The sequence below is a fragment of the Mastigoproctus giganteus genome, chromosome 6, assembly GCF_048544385.1.
Source record: "Mastigoproctus giganteus isolate SK-2022 chromosome 6, ASM4854438v1, whole genome shotgun sequence".
NCBI classification, from domain to species: Eukaryota; Metazoa; Arthropoda; class Arachnida; order Uropygi; family Thelyphonidae; genus Mastigoproctus; species Mastigoproctus giganteus.
Genome location: NC_143580.1, coordinates 181,014,305 through 181,032,242, shown reverse-complemented (window position 1 = coordinate 181,032,242; position 17,938 = coordinate 181,014,305). Strand labels below are relative to the sequence as shown.

The following is a 17,938-nucleotide window of genomic DNA, read 5'->3' as shown; positions in this document are numbered from 1 at the left end:
GAGTTTCCATGGTATTGCACTACCTGTGACTAGAAGGTGATAACACAAGATACCATATGATAATCAAAGAAGAAAGAACCATGAATTTCAAGGGGAAAGATCTGTAGGTAAAGCAGGAAATAAAGAAGTAAAAGTTAAATGATATGAAGAACAAAAAGTTGTATCAATAGTCTTATTAATTTTGTTAGTTCCGATCCAAAAATTTTAAAAATATTTTTACACTCCAAGAGAAATGAAGAACAATGTTATGAAATGGTGTGATCACCTTTTCTTTAATTTTGCTTAACAGAAAATTTTCAGTTTCCTCAAAAAAGCCAATATTATTGCATGTTTATCACTCTACATATGATAAATTTATAGTTGTTAACATTTCACACATGAATTTTTTGTTATTTGGTTTTTAGGAGCATTAGCAACTAAGGCCATATTGCTCCGGGATATGTGGTGGTCATTCCCTGACCTTTCCGCATCTTCCGTATTTGGTGGTCACGGGCTCGAACCCCGGTCTAATCAAGAAGTGTATACTATGCACTGCTGCTCCTGCCCACCCGGCTGCGGAGGCGCCACACATGACTTAAATTTTATTGTAGACTAATGTACAAGTTGAGGTTTTCACCCTAAAGTTCTGTTTTTTGTTTTGGATATAAACATTTTCATAAAATTTTTTGTTCTAATATCATCTAAATCAGTGATTCTCGACAGGGCAGTATCGCCCCCAAGGAGGCAAAAATTGATTTTTGGGGAAACGAAAAAATCATGGGTATTACATTCCGGACGACATCTTATTCCTTAATATTTAATTTCTCTCGTTGGGTTTTCTTTTCCCGTGAGACAACTGAATTTTAACATATAGGTATATTATATTAGGAGTGAGTAAAAATTAGGAGTGCATGATTTAATTCAACCACCTTTGCTTTTCATAGGCATTAAATGCCTAACTTTCAGAGGTAATGTCTCCGAAATCCTTGCCATTTGCACCTTTCCAACAGCTGCGACCTCGGTCGCAGCATGGATGGGATGAGGAAATGTTTCAGTCTGTTGTTTCTGCTTTCTAAGCAAAAATTAGTATTGATTTATTGTTCCTTTTGGAAGTTGTTTATTTTTGATCCACATTGCTTTTGTGAGTGGCATGGGCTATGAGAGCTAAATAAAAATAGTTTATATTTTATTATATAATTCTTTGTAGTTATTCAATTCATCATTAATCACGTCAAATGTTGAAAAGAAAAAGTGTCAACAGTATCTGGATGAATATCTAGCTTATGGTTGTACTGTAAGCCCATTCGACTCAGGACAGCCCGTGTGTCTTATTAATAGTTCTCTTTCAAATGAGGCTATGAAACCATCAAGACTTTTAGATCACTTAAAAAGGAAGCATCCTGATAAAGTTGGTAAACATATTGAATATTTTAAAAATTTAGAACAGAATTTTGAGCAATGTAACACTGTTACTTCCTTATTTAAGAACACACAAACAAATGACAATGAATGAATGCGTCTTATAAAATTACAGAAATCATTGCAAAAACTGGTAGTGCTCATGCAGTTGTTGAGACTGTTATATGACCCACATTACAGACTAATTTCAACAGTGATGCATCAAAATCCTTCCAGTATTTTAAAAGCATTGCCATTGTGCAATGATTCAATTCAGAAATGAATTAATGAGATGTCAGTTAACATTGAAGAGCAGCTAATTGACAAACTAAAAATGAGAAAATTTTCTATTCAGATTGATGAATCCACAGTTACTGACAATAAAGCCCTTCCAAATGGCATATGTTCATTATTTCGATGATGATTGTAAATTTTAAGAAGAGATGTTGTTTGTAAAATCTATAAAAACTGATTGTAATGGAGCATCCATTTTTGTTGCTGTAAAGCATGTTTTGATGAAAAACAAGTACACCTCTTCATATGTCTCTACTAATGCTAAAAAATATTTACATTCCTTTATATTGTATAATTTTGTACTTTTCAATAATTTGTCTTTCCCCTCCTCCCATATTAATCCAAATTACTGAGGTTTTATTGTAATTAGTAGTACTTTTGTATAATTACTCTGATGATAGTTTTGTGTGAAATTGAATATTGTTTCAGCAACCTCCATGCCACAAGTGGAGCTGACATGAGGACTTTTAATGTCTCTATTAAAACTTTTGTGTACTTTTCTTTTTATGACACTTTATGGTGATTAATATATGCCTACCCACCACCCCATATTCATATTTTTATATTACTGAACTTTAGCCATTTCTCAGTACTCTGTTCATCTTTTAAAAAGTGCAGCAGCAAAAATTCTCAGTGCGTACTGGTATTAATTAGACCATTTGAAAAATTTTGACACATTTTTGTTGAATGCTATGAACTCAGCAATATTAGGTCTCCCAATTACTTTTACAATACTCTTCCCCCTTTGAAAGAATTAAGAGTAGTAGCAAATAAATGTAATTAATGAGAATTCGAGAAGATTTTTTATGAAATGCCCAAACACGGAAGGTAGTAGAACCCACACTACTTAGTACTGTGCATGCATTGAAGGCTAAGACAGAAAATGCTTGTCGTCACCAGACTTAAATTTCTGTAGATTGTAATTTTTGAGAAATACACATGAAAGTTGTTCCAAAGAACAGAAGAATAGATAAAGGAGGAAGTTCGAGTTTGGAGTCTGTTGACTGCACTGACTGATTAAGGCATGTTTTTGAACTAGTTTGAAAGAGAGTGGGGGGGAATTACAAATGTCAATTCATATGAACAATGCCTGTGGAAGTATCTATAGAAAAGATACACAGCAGAAACTGAATGTCTATAAGAGAGATAATGGCAGGACTGACCTCTTTTGAATAGAGTAGATGCTTTGGAGAGGTTTCAGGAGTGCTACTTCAGATGTGAGAACAATATTCAGTGTTAAAATGGATTTAAGATTTGTACAGAGTAAGTAGCTGTTCAGAAGAAAAATAATGTTAAGAGCAAAAAGAATGCGCAGGTTTTTTTTTTTTTTATAAGGAAGCAATATTTGGGATGCGCCAAGAGAGATTATAAGTCAAGATAATGAAGATGTGTAACCTTGTCTAGAAATTTGGGTGTCATTGAAGATGACGAGAGGAGCAGTAGACTTATCTTTTTTTTTTTTTTTTTTATGAGAAATTAAAACAGGACTGAGTTTTAGAAGGATGAAGTTAACTTAGTTTTCTTTGTCCCATTGGGGAATTGCTGGAGGAGATCAGCATTTAAGAAATTGGTGGCGAGTGGATATTCAAGAAGTTGAGGCTGTTTGAAAAGGCAAAGTTTCTCAAACTGGAAGGTGGAGTGTAGTGTGCTGTCATCAACTAAACTATGGAAAGATTTCTAGTTGGTGGAAGAAGGCCATTAATATTCAAGAGGAAAAGAGACAGAGAAAGAACTTTGGGGAACACAGCATTAGTGGAGAAGTTAAACAGAGAGCTATTTATCATTGCCTGCAGTGAATGGTCATAGAGAGAGAGGCCTAAAAGATTGTTTTTCTAACTTCACCAGTGCACCATAAAATAGCAAAAAACCAACCACTCTAACTTCATATATTATTCAAGTTGCAGGTAAGTACTGTATTTGTTGTGATTTATATTTTTGATTATAAATTATAACCAAAATATATAATAAATATACAAAATATCAAAATATATAATAAGAAATAAAATATTTATTATGCTTTTTTATACAATTAGCTCAACAGTGGTAAATGATTAAATATAGTAATTTTTGATTTTTCATGTTAGTATGGATAATTCTGAACAAAAATATTGTTAAATTTCTGAAATTAATCTTTCTACAAGTGAGAGATTTTGATAATACTGTTTGCACATATAATAATTCCCTTGCATAATTATGATAATTTAAAAAGATAAACATTCTTAATTCATATTTAGGGTACACCAGTATTTGTTCATGCTGGTCCATTTGCTAATATTGCCCATGGAAATTCCTCAGTTATTGCTGACAAAATGGCTTTAAAATTGGTTGGAGAGGATGGATATGTGGGCAAGTTTTTAGTTAATATTTCTTACATAATTCGTATTATTAGGTTGCTTTTTTTTTTTTTTTTAAGACTAAACTGATTATATTAATTTTAATGACATAATTTAATATTCATTTAACATTAATGGTGCCAGTTTTAGAGTTTTATCTTGTGCAGTTAAATTCAAATTCTAAAAAAAATTATAAATTGGCTTTCTTTTAATAAGAAGGAAGGTGAAAAAATAATGCATTAACAATTTCAATAATGTATTAAAATGCTTCAATGCTTAAAGACTAGAGATTGTACAAAACACCTGAATGTGGATTGGCATGCTGAATAAAAGTCACATGTTCTACAGAGTCTCGTGGTTGGCATAGTAGATGTGCAGCTGTTCTGCATTAAAAAAGAACATGATATTTGTCTGCTACATTTAACTGTCCTGTTGGAGCATCTGCTGCATCGTGCCATGCATTTGACAAAATGTCATTTGGCCACTCTTTGATTGTGCCATGATAGCTTTTCCAGCAGTGCCCAAAACATACATTGGTAATGTCATGTACATACTTTATTATTAAAAATAAAATATTTTGGGTGTTCATTTTCATGTTTTCATAAAATTTTCCACTTTGGCCCCTGTGTGCTAACTCAGTTTGTTAGCTGGAAACCATTGTTTGGAGATCATTTTAACCATCTCTGAGCGAAATGTTTAACAATATAACAATTTTGGCTATTCTCTCATTCAATCTCTCTCTCTCTCTCTCTCTCTCTCTCTCTCTCTCTCTCTCTCTCTCTCTCCCCCCCCCCCTGTGCAGAAATAATTGTGATTTTAAATGTTGTCAGATATGATTAGTGGGAACCAAAGCTCTGAATGAAGCAGGGATAAGGAGGTCATTATCCCCTTGTATAACTCAATGGTCAGGCCACACCTTGAGGCGCCTCCATAGCCAGGTGGGAAGGAGCAGCAGCAGTGCGTAGCACACGCTTCTTGGTTAGACCGGGGTTCGAACCTGTCACCACCAAATACGGAGGATGCGGAAAGGTCAGGGAATGACCACCGCATATCCTAATAACCAAATAACAACAAGCCACACCTTGAGTACTGTATACAGATCTGGAGGCCTCATTTTAAGAAGGATGTAGAGCTGTTGGAATGAGTAGGGCAACAAGATTAGTGAATGGAACAAAGGATTGCTCTTATGAAGAAAGGCTTAAATTTTTAAAATTAGTGTCTGGAAACTAGGCACCTGCGAAGTGATCTGATTGAGGTGTATAAAGCTTTGAATGGTTTGAGCATGCTCAGTGCTGATGGGATTCTTCCTCTTGCTCAGAATAATCACCTGAGAGGGCATAAATTCAAATTGGGGAAAGACAGATGTAGGATAGATGTGCAGAAGTTTGTCTTTAGCCAGCGGGTAGTTGGTATATGGAACAGACTTCCATCCTTTGTTGTGGAAGTTGATAGCCTAAATAAATTTAAGGCTAAGCTGGACAGGTATTTGGAACGAATGGAGGGATGAAATGAGAGCGGGTTTTTTTTTTTTTTTTTTTTTTTTGGCTGATGCTGCATAAGCTTGCTTTCTTGCATCATATGCCTCTACTAATGCTAATGAAAAGACTTCTTTAATCATTAAGTGTGCAACTTTGATCATTAGGTGTGTAAACTAAAAATCCATACAGTGATTACTTCAATAGAGGGGTGTGTGTGTGCATGCGTGCGCGCATGTTCACAAACACACACAAAACTGTTGAAGTAATCACTATGGATTTTAAGTTTTTCTTCATTATAATTTTGTCTACATTATTAATTAATGAATTTTAAAAAATTAATTAATTAATGTTAAAATGATGAAGACCAAATAATCTCCTCTCTTTCAAACTGCTTTATTCTTGTCCCCCCCCAGAAAAAGTGCTTAATACAGTGTACACCAGTATGCCCGGTCCTGTAGTCTGTTTTTTTTTTAGCCAACAGACTTCCGTGATTGTTACTATGCTGTAATCAAAAAATATATAATTTTTTCATGTCTCTTTTCCACTGTTAAAATAATGGATGGCATAGCAAAGGACACAATTTTAAAATAATTCTGGTATTTTTTTAACTAAATGGTGAAATCTGTGACCAGTGTAACTGTTGGTGTGACTTTTTTTTTTTTTTTTTTTGACGCTTCCGCTAGACATTTAAATGTTCTGCAAAAAATGACCTGTCAATCAACTATAGCAATTCTGTGAGCAACGTTACCTGCATTGAACAACTTTCATCTATCAACAGGTCATATTGTCCATTCCACAAAGCGCCATAAGCTCATTTCCATCTTTCAGCTTATCGTTGTTTTAGGGGACACCAGTACAGGTAGCTAAGCCACTCTGATAGCTAAGCCACAGCTATCAGAAATCATCACAGAGCGATTACAAAGCACTGAGTACTTTGGAAACACTGAGTGATTATAAGGCACTTTTCGATTAATGCAAATTTGCACGATTTAGGAATCACTGAAAGATCTATTTGCCATTATGGCGAAAGAGAATCACGGAAACTTATTATGTACAACTGTGAGGAGTACAGCGATCTATGAATTGAATTGGTACCTCTCATGAGTTATTTCTCGATCTTATGGTAGAAGGCTGCGAGACACTTCTAGTTGATAAACAGAAGAAATTCTTGGCTTTCCAGGCCTTTGCCACTGCTATATTTGTTAGTCGGAAGATTCTTCTGCATCTGGAAGCCATGGATCGGTAATGCAGTATGGTGTAGTGCCAGATTACCTAAAGTTTTGTAGAATTGTTCTGAAAGGCTATGCTTTGGTGGAGGCATAAGTCTGCTATATCCACTGCAACTCCAGCTCCTTGTGCTGGCATTTCTGTTTCTTAGCAGCTCCTTGTGCTGGCATTTCTGTTTCTCGGCAGGTCCTTGTGCTGTCATTTCTGTTTCTCATCAGCTCCTTGTACTGTTGGCTTTCCACAGACTTTGAACAGATGTAGGTCTTTGCAATGAAGTTTGGTCTTTGTCTGAAATTTAATTACAGTAGAAAATTAAACTCGATTTTCCAGGATTAACCAGTGACTCCATTATTTTCCCCAGAACAGAATTTTTTATTTTCATCATTCCCACTTTAATGGCAGAGGTAGTCTACATAAATACCCTTCAAAAGCCACCATAGTGGGTTCTCACATCACACGGTCATTTGCTGATGCACCCACCAGCAGCCAAGAGTGCCTTGCGACCAGGGAGAGAGAGAGATCATTTTCAAATCACTGCTGGATAATCTCAGATGGTGTAAAAGTCTAGCAGAGGCCTGACACCAGACTCCTCTGTAGTTTAGAATAATTATGGAAACTAAAGGCATAGTTCCAAACTCATTATTGATTTGCTGCTGAAGACTGATGTTTCCATTGTACTCTCTCTTCTTTAAGTGATGAGATGCCTCTAGCGAATATCCCAAACCGACTATTTGGGCATCTAAGAGGTATGAGGTACCATCCTTTACACAGAGGAGATCTGGCTTTCTCAAAACCCTCTAGAGTGGTATACTAAAGCTCCAGGTCAGTCAACCAACCTTTTTGATAGAACCGGTTGTTTATAAGACTTACAACTGCATCGTGCCTTTTAATGCACATGCCATGGAACCAGTGGCACCGCAAGGCAACACGAGCTAGAGTTTCAATAGCATTACACTCAGCCCTACAAGATCGATGTAGTGATCTCCCTTGTGATGTTCCGGAGAGGGTAGGGAATGTGTTTATACAGGTCTAAACCAGATCAACAAAAGCATGACCAGCCAAGAGCCGGGTCCTATCGCTCTGACTCATTGATGCTGAGCCAGAACTTTCGTTGACTCCACCAGAGCCTGTCCATCAAAGGAACTATAAAGGAATGCCTTCCAATTGCCTTTACAATTAATAACATTCCTTCCGTCCGTCCACTTGAAGCCTCTTTGCATTTCTCACTTTGTCCACGAGGTGAGAAGAGGAAATGATGGCCCAAATCAATGGGGAGGAAGAAAACTGCAGCTTCTCAAGATGTTCCTGCTTAAGGATTGGGACTGCCTACCAAAAGGAGGGCAGTCCCAACCCCCCCAGCAGAAACATCTGCATAAAGACAAGGAGTTACAGCATTCATTGAAAAGGCCTCTGGAGTCAGGAACTCTGTAATTCATCTGTAATGCTACTAAATAACACTGACTCAAATCTGTAAAACATTTTATTATGATAATATAAAATAAAATAAAATACAAGCATACCGATTGTATAACTATATGTTAAAATATTAAAACAAAATAAAATAAATGTTGTATAACAAGAATAAAATTCAATAAAATATATAAAATTAAAAGTGATAAAAGTTGTTTAAAATCACTAGAACCACTAATACAGGAGCTTTTGGCAGCAGCAGCTGCCTTCATCAGTTATACTGGTTGCAGGATGACCGACAATCTATACGTACCACACATCTCAGCAGGTCTGCGACATGAACTATGGCATCTGCACATGAGTTACAATGTTTTTGAGTAAATGTAACCAACTCTTCACCACTAATCTAACCTGCATATCCAAAACATTCAACCATCCGGCTGTAACTTTATCCAGAACTAAACGAATGGAAAAATCTGGGCATTAAGAAATACTTTAGAATAAACAATCTCTGTTCGGGTTTCAGAGGGGCTTTACTCAGCCTCCCCGTTTGCAAGTTTAGATCAGCCCCAAACAAAGTTTTCCCAGTAAGGGAGAACTCGACACCCAAATACTCGCCACTTATCTAAGACTGTAAGTGAAGGCAGCATCTCCTCACCCAAAAAGAACCACATCACCTGGACCTTCACCTACTTCTCCCACCCTGAAAGAACAGTGGAGACTGTAGTAGTAGTAGTAGTAGTAGTAGTAGTATGTGATGCAAGAAAGCAACTTGGACATTAAGCCTGATATATCTTAATCGATATCATTGATAAATACACAAAACAACAATGGGCCCAGGACCTGGCCCTGCGAGACTCCACTAATAACATTAGCCCATGTAGAGCAGTGTCCATTTATTACCAAATATCTGCTGTCTCCCACTCACCCATCCCTTTATCCACTGCAGCAATTTAATCTTAATGCTATACCACTCCAATCTGAAAAAATGGTCTTCCATGTGCAACAGTATCAAAAGCTTTCCTGGATTTTTTTTTTTTTTTTTTTATGAAAACCCCAAACATGAGAGGTATTAGAACCTATAGTACTTGGACTGGAGGTTGAGAAGACAAAAAAAGATATTTGTTGACATTAGACTTGGAACTTCTCTAGACTGTAATTTTCAGAAAATACGTACGATGGAAGGTTGTTCCAGAAAACGGCAGTTGAATGAATAAACAAGGAAGATGAAAAGTTGGTTCTGTGAGTTTGAAGTTGGACAGTATATGGATGTTGGCTGGTGGCGTCACATGTTTGGACTGTTTTGGATGAGAGCGGGAATTATAGAAGCCAATTCGGAAGAACAGTGCCCATGGAAGTATCTGTAGAAAATCATGCAGCAGAAACAGTACATTTATGAGACAACGAGTGGAGAGACTCTGTTAAAGAGGAGTCATTAATTAACCTAACTGCCCTCTTCTGAATGGAATCTAGAAGCCTGAGAGAGGTTTTGGGAGCACCACCCCTTATGTGGGAACAATATTCCATGGTAGGGCGGTTTTGCGATTTGTACAAAGTGAACAGCTGTTTGGAAGAAAAGTAACGCTGAGAGTGAAAGAGAAAACCAAGTTTTTTAGATGAAGAGGAAGCAATATTTGTAATGTGCTTGTGCCAATAGAGATTAGAAGCCAGGGTAATCCCCAAAAGAGATGTATCATTTTGTCTAGAAATTGGAGTGCCACCAAAGATAAGCATAGGAGCAGAAAAATCCTTTTTGCGAGATATAAGACAAGACTGAGTTTTAGAAGGATTGAAATCAACTAAGTTGTCTTTGCCCCACTGGAGAATTACCTGGAGATCAGCATTTAAGGAATTGGTAGCAGATATTCAAGAAGTTGAAGCTGATTGCGCAGGGCAAAGTTTCGCAAAATAGAAAGTGGAATGTAATGTGCTATCATCAGCAAAACTATGGATAGGTTTTCCAGTCAATGGAAGAAGGTCGTTAATATACAAGAGGAAAAGAGTGAGGGAAAGTACTGAACCTTGGGGGGACACCAGCATTAGTGGAAAAGTTAGAAGACAGCGAGCCATCTACCATCAATGAGCGATCAGAGAGAAAACTGGATAACCAATTACAAAAAATAGTTGGCAAACCATAAGATTGAAGCTTGTTTAGGAGTCCTTTATGCCAAACACGATCGAAAGCCTTTGAGATGTCGAGAGCAACTTCTTGTGTTTCTCCAAACTTTTCCATTGAATTTGTTCATAAATGGGTAACATAAGCCAGAATATCACCAGTGGATTGAAACTGATGGAATCCATATTGGCGATCATTGATCAGACGGAAGGTTTCTAGGTAGTTTAAGAGTTGGTGGTTAATTGATTTCTCCATTACATTAGAAAGAGTAGAAATAATTGCAATGGGGTCATAATTGACTGGGAGGGATTTGTCACCGTTTTTAGGAACTCTCTGGATATGAGCAAATTTCCAAGAAGAAGGAAAAACACCTTTGCAATAAGAAAGTGAAATGAGGCGGCAAAGAACAGGAGCACAGGTTTTGAGAACAAGTCAAGAAATACCATCAGGACCTGGAGCTTTCTTAGCATCGAGATTCATCAAAATCCTTCTGACATCCTTTTGACGGAAGGCACAGGAGTCATTGAATGGAGCATGTTTGGAATGGTGGGAGGTGTTTTACCAAGCTCAATAATACAGGAGTTGGAAGAAAATTGGGATGCTAGCCTGTCAGCTTTATCTGGTTTTGACAGAGGTGGGAGCAGAGATGGGCAAAAGTTGCGGCCATTAGCTTTGGCAAGAGACCAGAATGCTCGGCTACCATTAGGGCAAGAAGCAAGTTTTCTACTCTTAGCCTGTTCAAAATCTAGTTTGGACTGATTAATAACTGCTTTACAATTGTTGCGAGGTTTGGTGTAGGCAGAAAAAGAAACTGAAGATTTGGAAACAAGCCAATTACGATATGCAACGTTCTTCTCTTGGACAGCCTTAGCACATTTATTGGAAAACCAAGGTTTAGATAAAGGACGAGATTTTAAAGTGGAGTGTGGGATAAAGGATTCCATTCCTGTAAGAATAATTTCACTGACACAATCTGAGCAAACGTTGACATCAGAAGTTTTGAAACAGTGATCCGAACAAGGAAAAGAAGAAAAGAAATCTCGCAGGTCATCCAATTTTGCATTATTGTAATGCCAAACAATACAAGGTTGGGAATAACCATGAGATAAAGGCTCCATTGGAGAAGAGACAATCATCAAGTTATAATCTGAAGTGACTAAAGGACCACTCACTTCGACCGTGTACTTAGAAGGGTTGTTTGTGAGAAAAAGATCAAGCGTGATTACGATTGTCCAGTATTCTTGTAGGTAAATGAACAATCTGTGCAAGGTCATTAGTAATTGCAAAAGCCTCAGCATCATGACCAGCTGAGTTGGTATGACTAGAAAACGGAAGCCAACTGTAGTTGTGAACATTAAAATCACCAAGGAAAATGACCTCACTGTTAGGAAAGTTGGACTGTAGAAAGTCGAGTTGCAAGAAGAGGAAGTCAAAGAGCTCTAAGTGATTAGTGGAGTTGGGAGAACGGTAGAGACAACAGATGAATTTGACACAATGAGGTAGGGAGATTTTAAGCCAGAGAAGATCAAAAGGAGATTCCAAATTACCAAGTCTCTGACAGGGAATATCAGAACGGACATATGCACAAGTACCACCTTTGAGGTGAAAGGAATCATACAGTGAATAATTTGGGCAACTGAGATGAGAAGTGTTTGAATCAACTGATAACTGAGATTCTGTCAGAAAAAGTACATGGGGTTTGGCAGACTGCAAGTAGAAATGGAAATCGTTGAGATTAGAATTGAGACCACATATATTTGTGAAATGAACTAGGAAGTGTTTGGGAGGTTTATATCCTGAAATCCAAGTATATGATATCAAAATTATTTTTTGCATTCAGTTCCTTTTTGACCACATCGTAGTATCCAACCAGATTGATCAGACAAGACTTCCACTTAACAAACCCATGCTGTGTCTGAACTATTACTGCAGACTATTACAGTAATACCTCGACTTATGCTACCCCGACTTACGCAAACTCGGAGTTACGCGGTTCTTGATTTTTTCGTTTGGTATATATCTAAAATTAGCTTACCATTGATTTGGAAGTCAAATCATAAAGCTCGGGAGACAGCTTCCGTTTTTGAGGACTGGTTTGGTCACCATTTCATACCCGAAGTCGAACGTTATTGCAAGTCTAAACAGATTCCATTTAAAGTGATGCTTCTTACTGACAATGCACCCGGTCACCCTCCTGCCACCCTAATTAATTTCGACCCACGCACGTGTGTAAGTTGTGTTTTTGCCTCCAAACACAACTAGCTTGCTTCAACTGATGGACCAGAGAGTCATCAAAACATTCAAGGTTTACTACACGAGGCGTTAATTTGCACGTCTGAATGAAGCTATGAGACAAAATAGTGAGATATCTGTTAAAGACTTTTGGAAACAATTCAATCTTTTAGATGCCGTAAGAATCATTGAAAAATCTTGCGATGAAATTCACAAAAAACATTGAATGGTGTCTGGAAGTAACTTTTTCCGTTTTTTTTTTCAAAACTGAGACGAAAACGCCAGAAACTGATCATGTCGCTCATGTGATAGAAGAAGTTGTTAATCTTGCCAGGCAATTAGATTTGGAAGTCAATGGTGATGATGTCAACGAGCTGTTGGATTCACATAGTCAGGAGCTGACAATGAATGAGCTCATAGAGATGGGTGAGCACTGAAGTATCCGACACTTCAGACCCAGTTCCACCAGAAAAGCACATGAAGCACATGACAATTGCAAGCTTGACAGAAGGTCTCAGCTCAATTGAAGAACGCGTTATAGCTATAAAGCAAGGAATAAAAAATTTATTAGCTTGCTACGAAGAAATTCTGCTTGAAAAAAAGAAGGCGCTGTGTCGTCAGACGAATTTGTTAGATTTTATGAAGCCATCGACATCGAAATAACTTTTTTACTTAACTCATTTATTTTTTGATTTTATTTTCTCATTTATTTTCTGTTGGATTCACATAGTCAGGAGCTGACAATGAATGAGCTCATAGAGATGCGTGAGCACTGAAGTATCCGACACCTGAGACCCAGTTCCACCAGAAAAGCACATAAAGCACATGACAATTGCAAGCTTGACAGAAGGTCTCAGCTCAGTTGAAGAACGCGTTATAGCTATAAAGCAAGGAATAAAAAATTTATTAGCTTGCTACGAAGAAATTCTGCTTGAAAAAAAGAAGGCGCTGTGTCGTCAGACGAATTTGTTAGATTTTATGAAGCCATCGACATCGAAATAACTTTTTTACGTAACTCATTTATTTTTTTAATACATATTTTGTATTAATATGTATAAAGAACTGCAATTTTATTAAATATTTTTCTTCTAAACTAGTGTTTTTGTTAGTCCTCAGTCCCAATTAAGCAAAATTTATATGTATTTAATATATATGCAAAGTTGTACCCCGACTTACGCGAATTCGACTTAAGCGATTTTCGTTGGACCCACCTATCGCGTAACTTTGGGGTATTACTACTGTATTTTACCAGAATAGAAGTTAAACTAACAGGTCTATAATTATTTGCGTAATCCCTTTAATAAACCCCCTTTGTGAATTAGAGATACATTTGCACATCTCCAGGCCATGGGGACCTCCCCTGAATCTGAGGCTGCTCTCATAATTATGGCTGAGGGTTTCCTTACTTCCCTCGCTGCTTTTCTCAATATAACTGGATAGATTCCATCTGCCCCAGGTGCCTTTTTTATGTTTAAATTCAACAATTTCATCTCCACTTGCTCTCCGTTATTACAGAATCATTTAGCTCCCTGTTAGAGTTTAATAAACTTCTGTCCTCCTCCCCTTCCTTACAGAATTCCTTATGTGTGAATGTAGATGCAAAATACTCAATAAAAAAAAAAAAGTTTGTCAGCTATCTGAGCAGGATCACCAACATCGAGTGGACCAATCAGATTCATCCCTTTCCTTCTAGAGTTTACATAAGTAATGAAATCTTTGTTGTTTTTCTTTGCATCCTTTGCCAAGGATTTCTTGTAATAAGTCTTCGCTTGCGTAACTTCCTCTGTGACTTGATTACAGACTAGCTTATATCTGCCATAGGCTTCTGTGTTGGCTGATAATTTATATGCATGCCACGCATTTTTCTTCTCTGCCATGAGCCTTATTAGTTCATCTGACATCCATTTAGGTCTAAATCTTGAACGGTATTTTTTAGAGGGGCTTTACCCTTGTATCAATAGCCTAGTAGCTTCCAAGATTAATTCCTTGAAGGCTTCTCATTTAGAATTCGCTGTTTTAACATCATCGGTTGATCCCACTGTATAGAATTTAAAAACTGTTTGAGACCACTGTGGTCGCCTTTACAAAAACAAAAACCATTCCCTTTAACCTTGATGGTAGTTACATCTTTAAATAAATCCCAGATCAGTACACTGTGATCACTGCCGTATGGTGGTTCCTTTATCTGTATATTCTTAATGCATCAATAATCACTGCTGATAATCAAATCAAGAGTGTTACTCCCTCTTGTTGCCTCTCTAACATGCTGCTATAGAAAACAATCATCGAATAAATCCACAAAATCCTTGCTAGTGACCAATCCACAAGTTCCAGTCTGTATCTGGAAAGTTAAAATTCCTCATTATAAGATATTCTGATTTACTAGCCAACTCTATATCTCTGCATAATTGTTTGTTGTACTCATCAGAGTCATTAGGCCTAAAACACACACTTACTCTAATTTTACCATTCCCAGTGTTTATGTCACACAAGTGACTCAACATTGCACTGTCCACCCATGTCAACTGGATGCACTTCCTTAGATTTTATGTGTTTCTTAACTAACAGCATAACCCCTCCTCTCTTCCTACCCTGTCTATCCTTTCTGTATACATTGTACTCCCCAAATTCCAATTCTCTCTGCTTATATATGTGTGACACCATGTCTCTGATATCCCAACAATATCTGCCTTTGATGTCTTGATGAGCACTTCAAATTCATCAAATTTCTTTACTATATTTCTAGCATTAATGTACATACAAGTATTCATGCACCTGTTCATACTCTTAGTTACACTAACACAGCCTATGTATTTACCGTATTTCCCCATGTATAAGACGCACCTTAATTTTAGGGCCCGAAATTTGAAAAAAAAGTATTACATAAAGTTATTAAACTCAAGTTTTATTCATCATAAAATTCATACAATTCATCACTGTCAAAACTCCCATCCATTAGCTTGTCCTCATCTGTGTCTGTGACGAATCACTGCCTTCATATATTGCCTCGTCCTCAGTTCCATCTATGGCATTTGAAATGCCACACTTCTTAAATGACTCGACAACGATCTCAATCTTGATATTATCCCAGGATCTTTTCACCCAGGTATAAACTTCTCCTATAGTTGGTTTCTTCACTCTTCCTGCTGGTGTCAAATTGTCCCCAGAAGACTTCATCCATTGGTTCCATTCGTCTCTCATGTCAGCTTTGAAGGGTTTGTTAATGCTGACATCAAGTGGTTGGAGCTGGGATGTCAAGCCTCCAGGTATGACGGCAAGTTTTGTTTTTTGCTCTGCAGCAATCTTCTTTGTGTTTTTTGTTATGTGTGCCCTGAACTGATCAAGCACCAATAGGGCAGGTTTGCGTAAGAGCCCACCTGGTCTCCTGCTCCAAACTTTCTCAAACCAGATCTTCATCCCATCCTGATCCATCCAGCCCTTATCATGAACATGGACAATCACTCCTCGAGGAATGTCTTCTTTTGGCATTGTTTTGCGTTTGAAAATCAGCATAGGAGGCAGCTTGGTTCCGTCGGCACAACAAGCTAGAACAACTGTATAATGGCTCTTTTCATGTCCACTTGTCTTTACAGTTACAGTTTACACCCCCTTCTTATCAACAGTTCTGTTACTTGGGACATCAAATTGAAGGGGGACTTTGTCCATATTTGCAATCTGTCCCAACTCAAACTGATGTGTCTTCCGACATTGAATGACAAAACGATGAAATTCAAGGACCTTCTGCTCATAGCTTTCAGGCATCTTTTGGGCAAGTCTGGTGCGTGTACGCATGCTTAGTCCATTCCTTTTCATAAACCTGAAGCACCAACTGTGTCCTCCTTTGAAATCAGTAACTTCTTTTTCATCAGTAATTCTTCTTGCCTCATGCTGAACCATCGGTGTGGACACAGGAATTCCAATTCTCCTTTGCTCCTCAATCTATATCTTCAATTCCCTGTCTAAATTAGGCCATTTTGCTGACTTGCCTCTAATGGCCTTCTTCTGCCATGGCATTTTCAGTAGGGGTTTCTTCTTCCCATAGCCAGTCTCAGATTGTTTTCTCAGTTGGAGGAGGACCAAATTTACGTTCAGCAGCATGATTTCCATTCACTTTTGCAAACTGGATCACTTTTAACTTGAATTCAGCACTGTGTCTGTGCAGAACGTGGCAAAACGTAACCTAATATACCAGTAACAAGTGTGAAACAATGAGTGCAAAGAAAACAAGCGCGAAGAAGCAGGAAATGCAAGTAAAAAAAATCTACAACCGCTGTATAAGACACACCCAGTTTTTAGACCCCAAATTTTTCGAAAAAAGGTGCGTCTAATACGTGGGGAAATACGGTACTTGTTCCATGATGACTCTCAGTAGCTCTTGAAATCCCCAGCAACTTGCCCTCTAGGAGTAGAGAGCAAGAAGACTACAATAGAAGTAGTGCAAGAATCATTTTCACCTCTGCCTACGGCTGCTGTTAATTTTTTAGTCTGTGAATCTCCCAAGCTAGCAGTTTTCCGACCCACCTAACACTGCCTCAATGGCATCAGCAAATATTCTTTCACCCTTTGTATTTAAGTGTATCCCATCCCAGTAGAAGCAGTCTCTCCTGCTTTGGTAAGCACAGCGTGGTCTGCGCTTTGGCAAGCAGAGACCACGCTGAAAAAATTCTGCCCCATGAGCCTTGCACAATCTTTCTTATTCAAGAAAACATTAGCTCTCTCAAGAAGGCACTGAAGACTTGTCAAGGTGTTGGCTGCTAAAACAAGGTTGTCAGCAAATGTCACCGCGTTTATATTATGCCAGTGTTTATGTCACTGGCATAATATAAAACCAGATCTTAATATAAAACCAGACCCAAAAGGGGAAATCCTAAATAATCTGATAAACTCTAGGCAAACATTTGGAGCGAGTGGATGGGTGAAATTAGAAGATTTGGTTTATTTTTTTGGCTGATGCTATATAAGCTTGCTTTTTTTTGCATCCATGTGCCTATGCTAATACTAATATAATTGGATAGATTCCATCTGCCCCAGGTGCCTTTTTTATGTCCATCCTCGATGATTTCTTCTCCACTTTCCTTTCAGTTATCAGTCATTTAGCTTCTCATCAGAGTTTGATAAACTCCTGGTATCCCCTTTTCTAAAGAATTCCTCATGTGTGAGTGTAGATACAAAATAGCTATTCAATTTGTCTGCAGCCTGAGCTGGATCATCAACGGTTAATCCATAGCATCAAGTGGCCCAATGCGATTCATCACCTTCCTTCTACTGTTAATATATGCATAGAAGTCTTTGCTTTATATATATAGGATAAGTCATGATTTCTTCACCTCTTACTCAACACAGATAAATGTAGACTTTTTTTTTTTTTTTTTCTTTTATATGTAAAGCAGTTATCCAGAGCAATTAATATCAGACCTCTTCCAGATAGCAAAATTTTCTGGATAATTGAATGTAAGGTAAAAAAAAAGACT

General features: G+C 37.6%; 1 protein-coding gene across 1 annotated transcript in view; it reads left to right on the top strand.

The window, feature by feature from the left end:
- pug (pug C-1-tetrahydrofolate synthase, cytoplasmic) overlaps positions 1-17,938 on the top strand; it is a 329,380-nt gene that overhangs the window by 274,583 nt on the left and 36,859 nt on the right. The window contains exon 19 of the mRNA XM_090376599.1: positions 3,906-4,017. Coding sequence (XP_090232725.1) covers positions 3,906-4,017 — 112 coding nt within the window. The remainder of the gene's footprint in view (positions 1-3,905; positions 4,018-17,938) is intronic.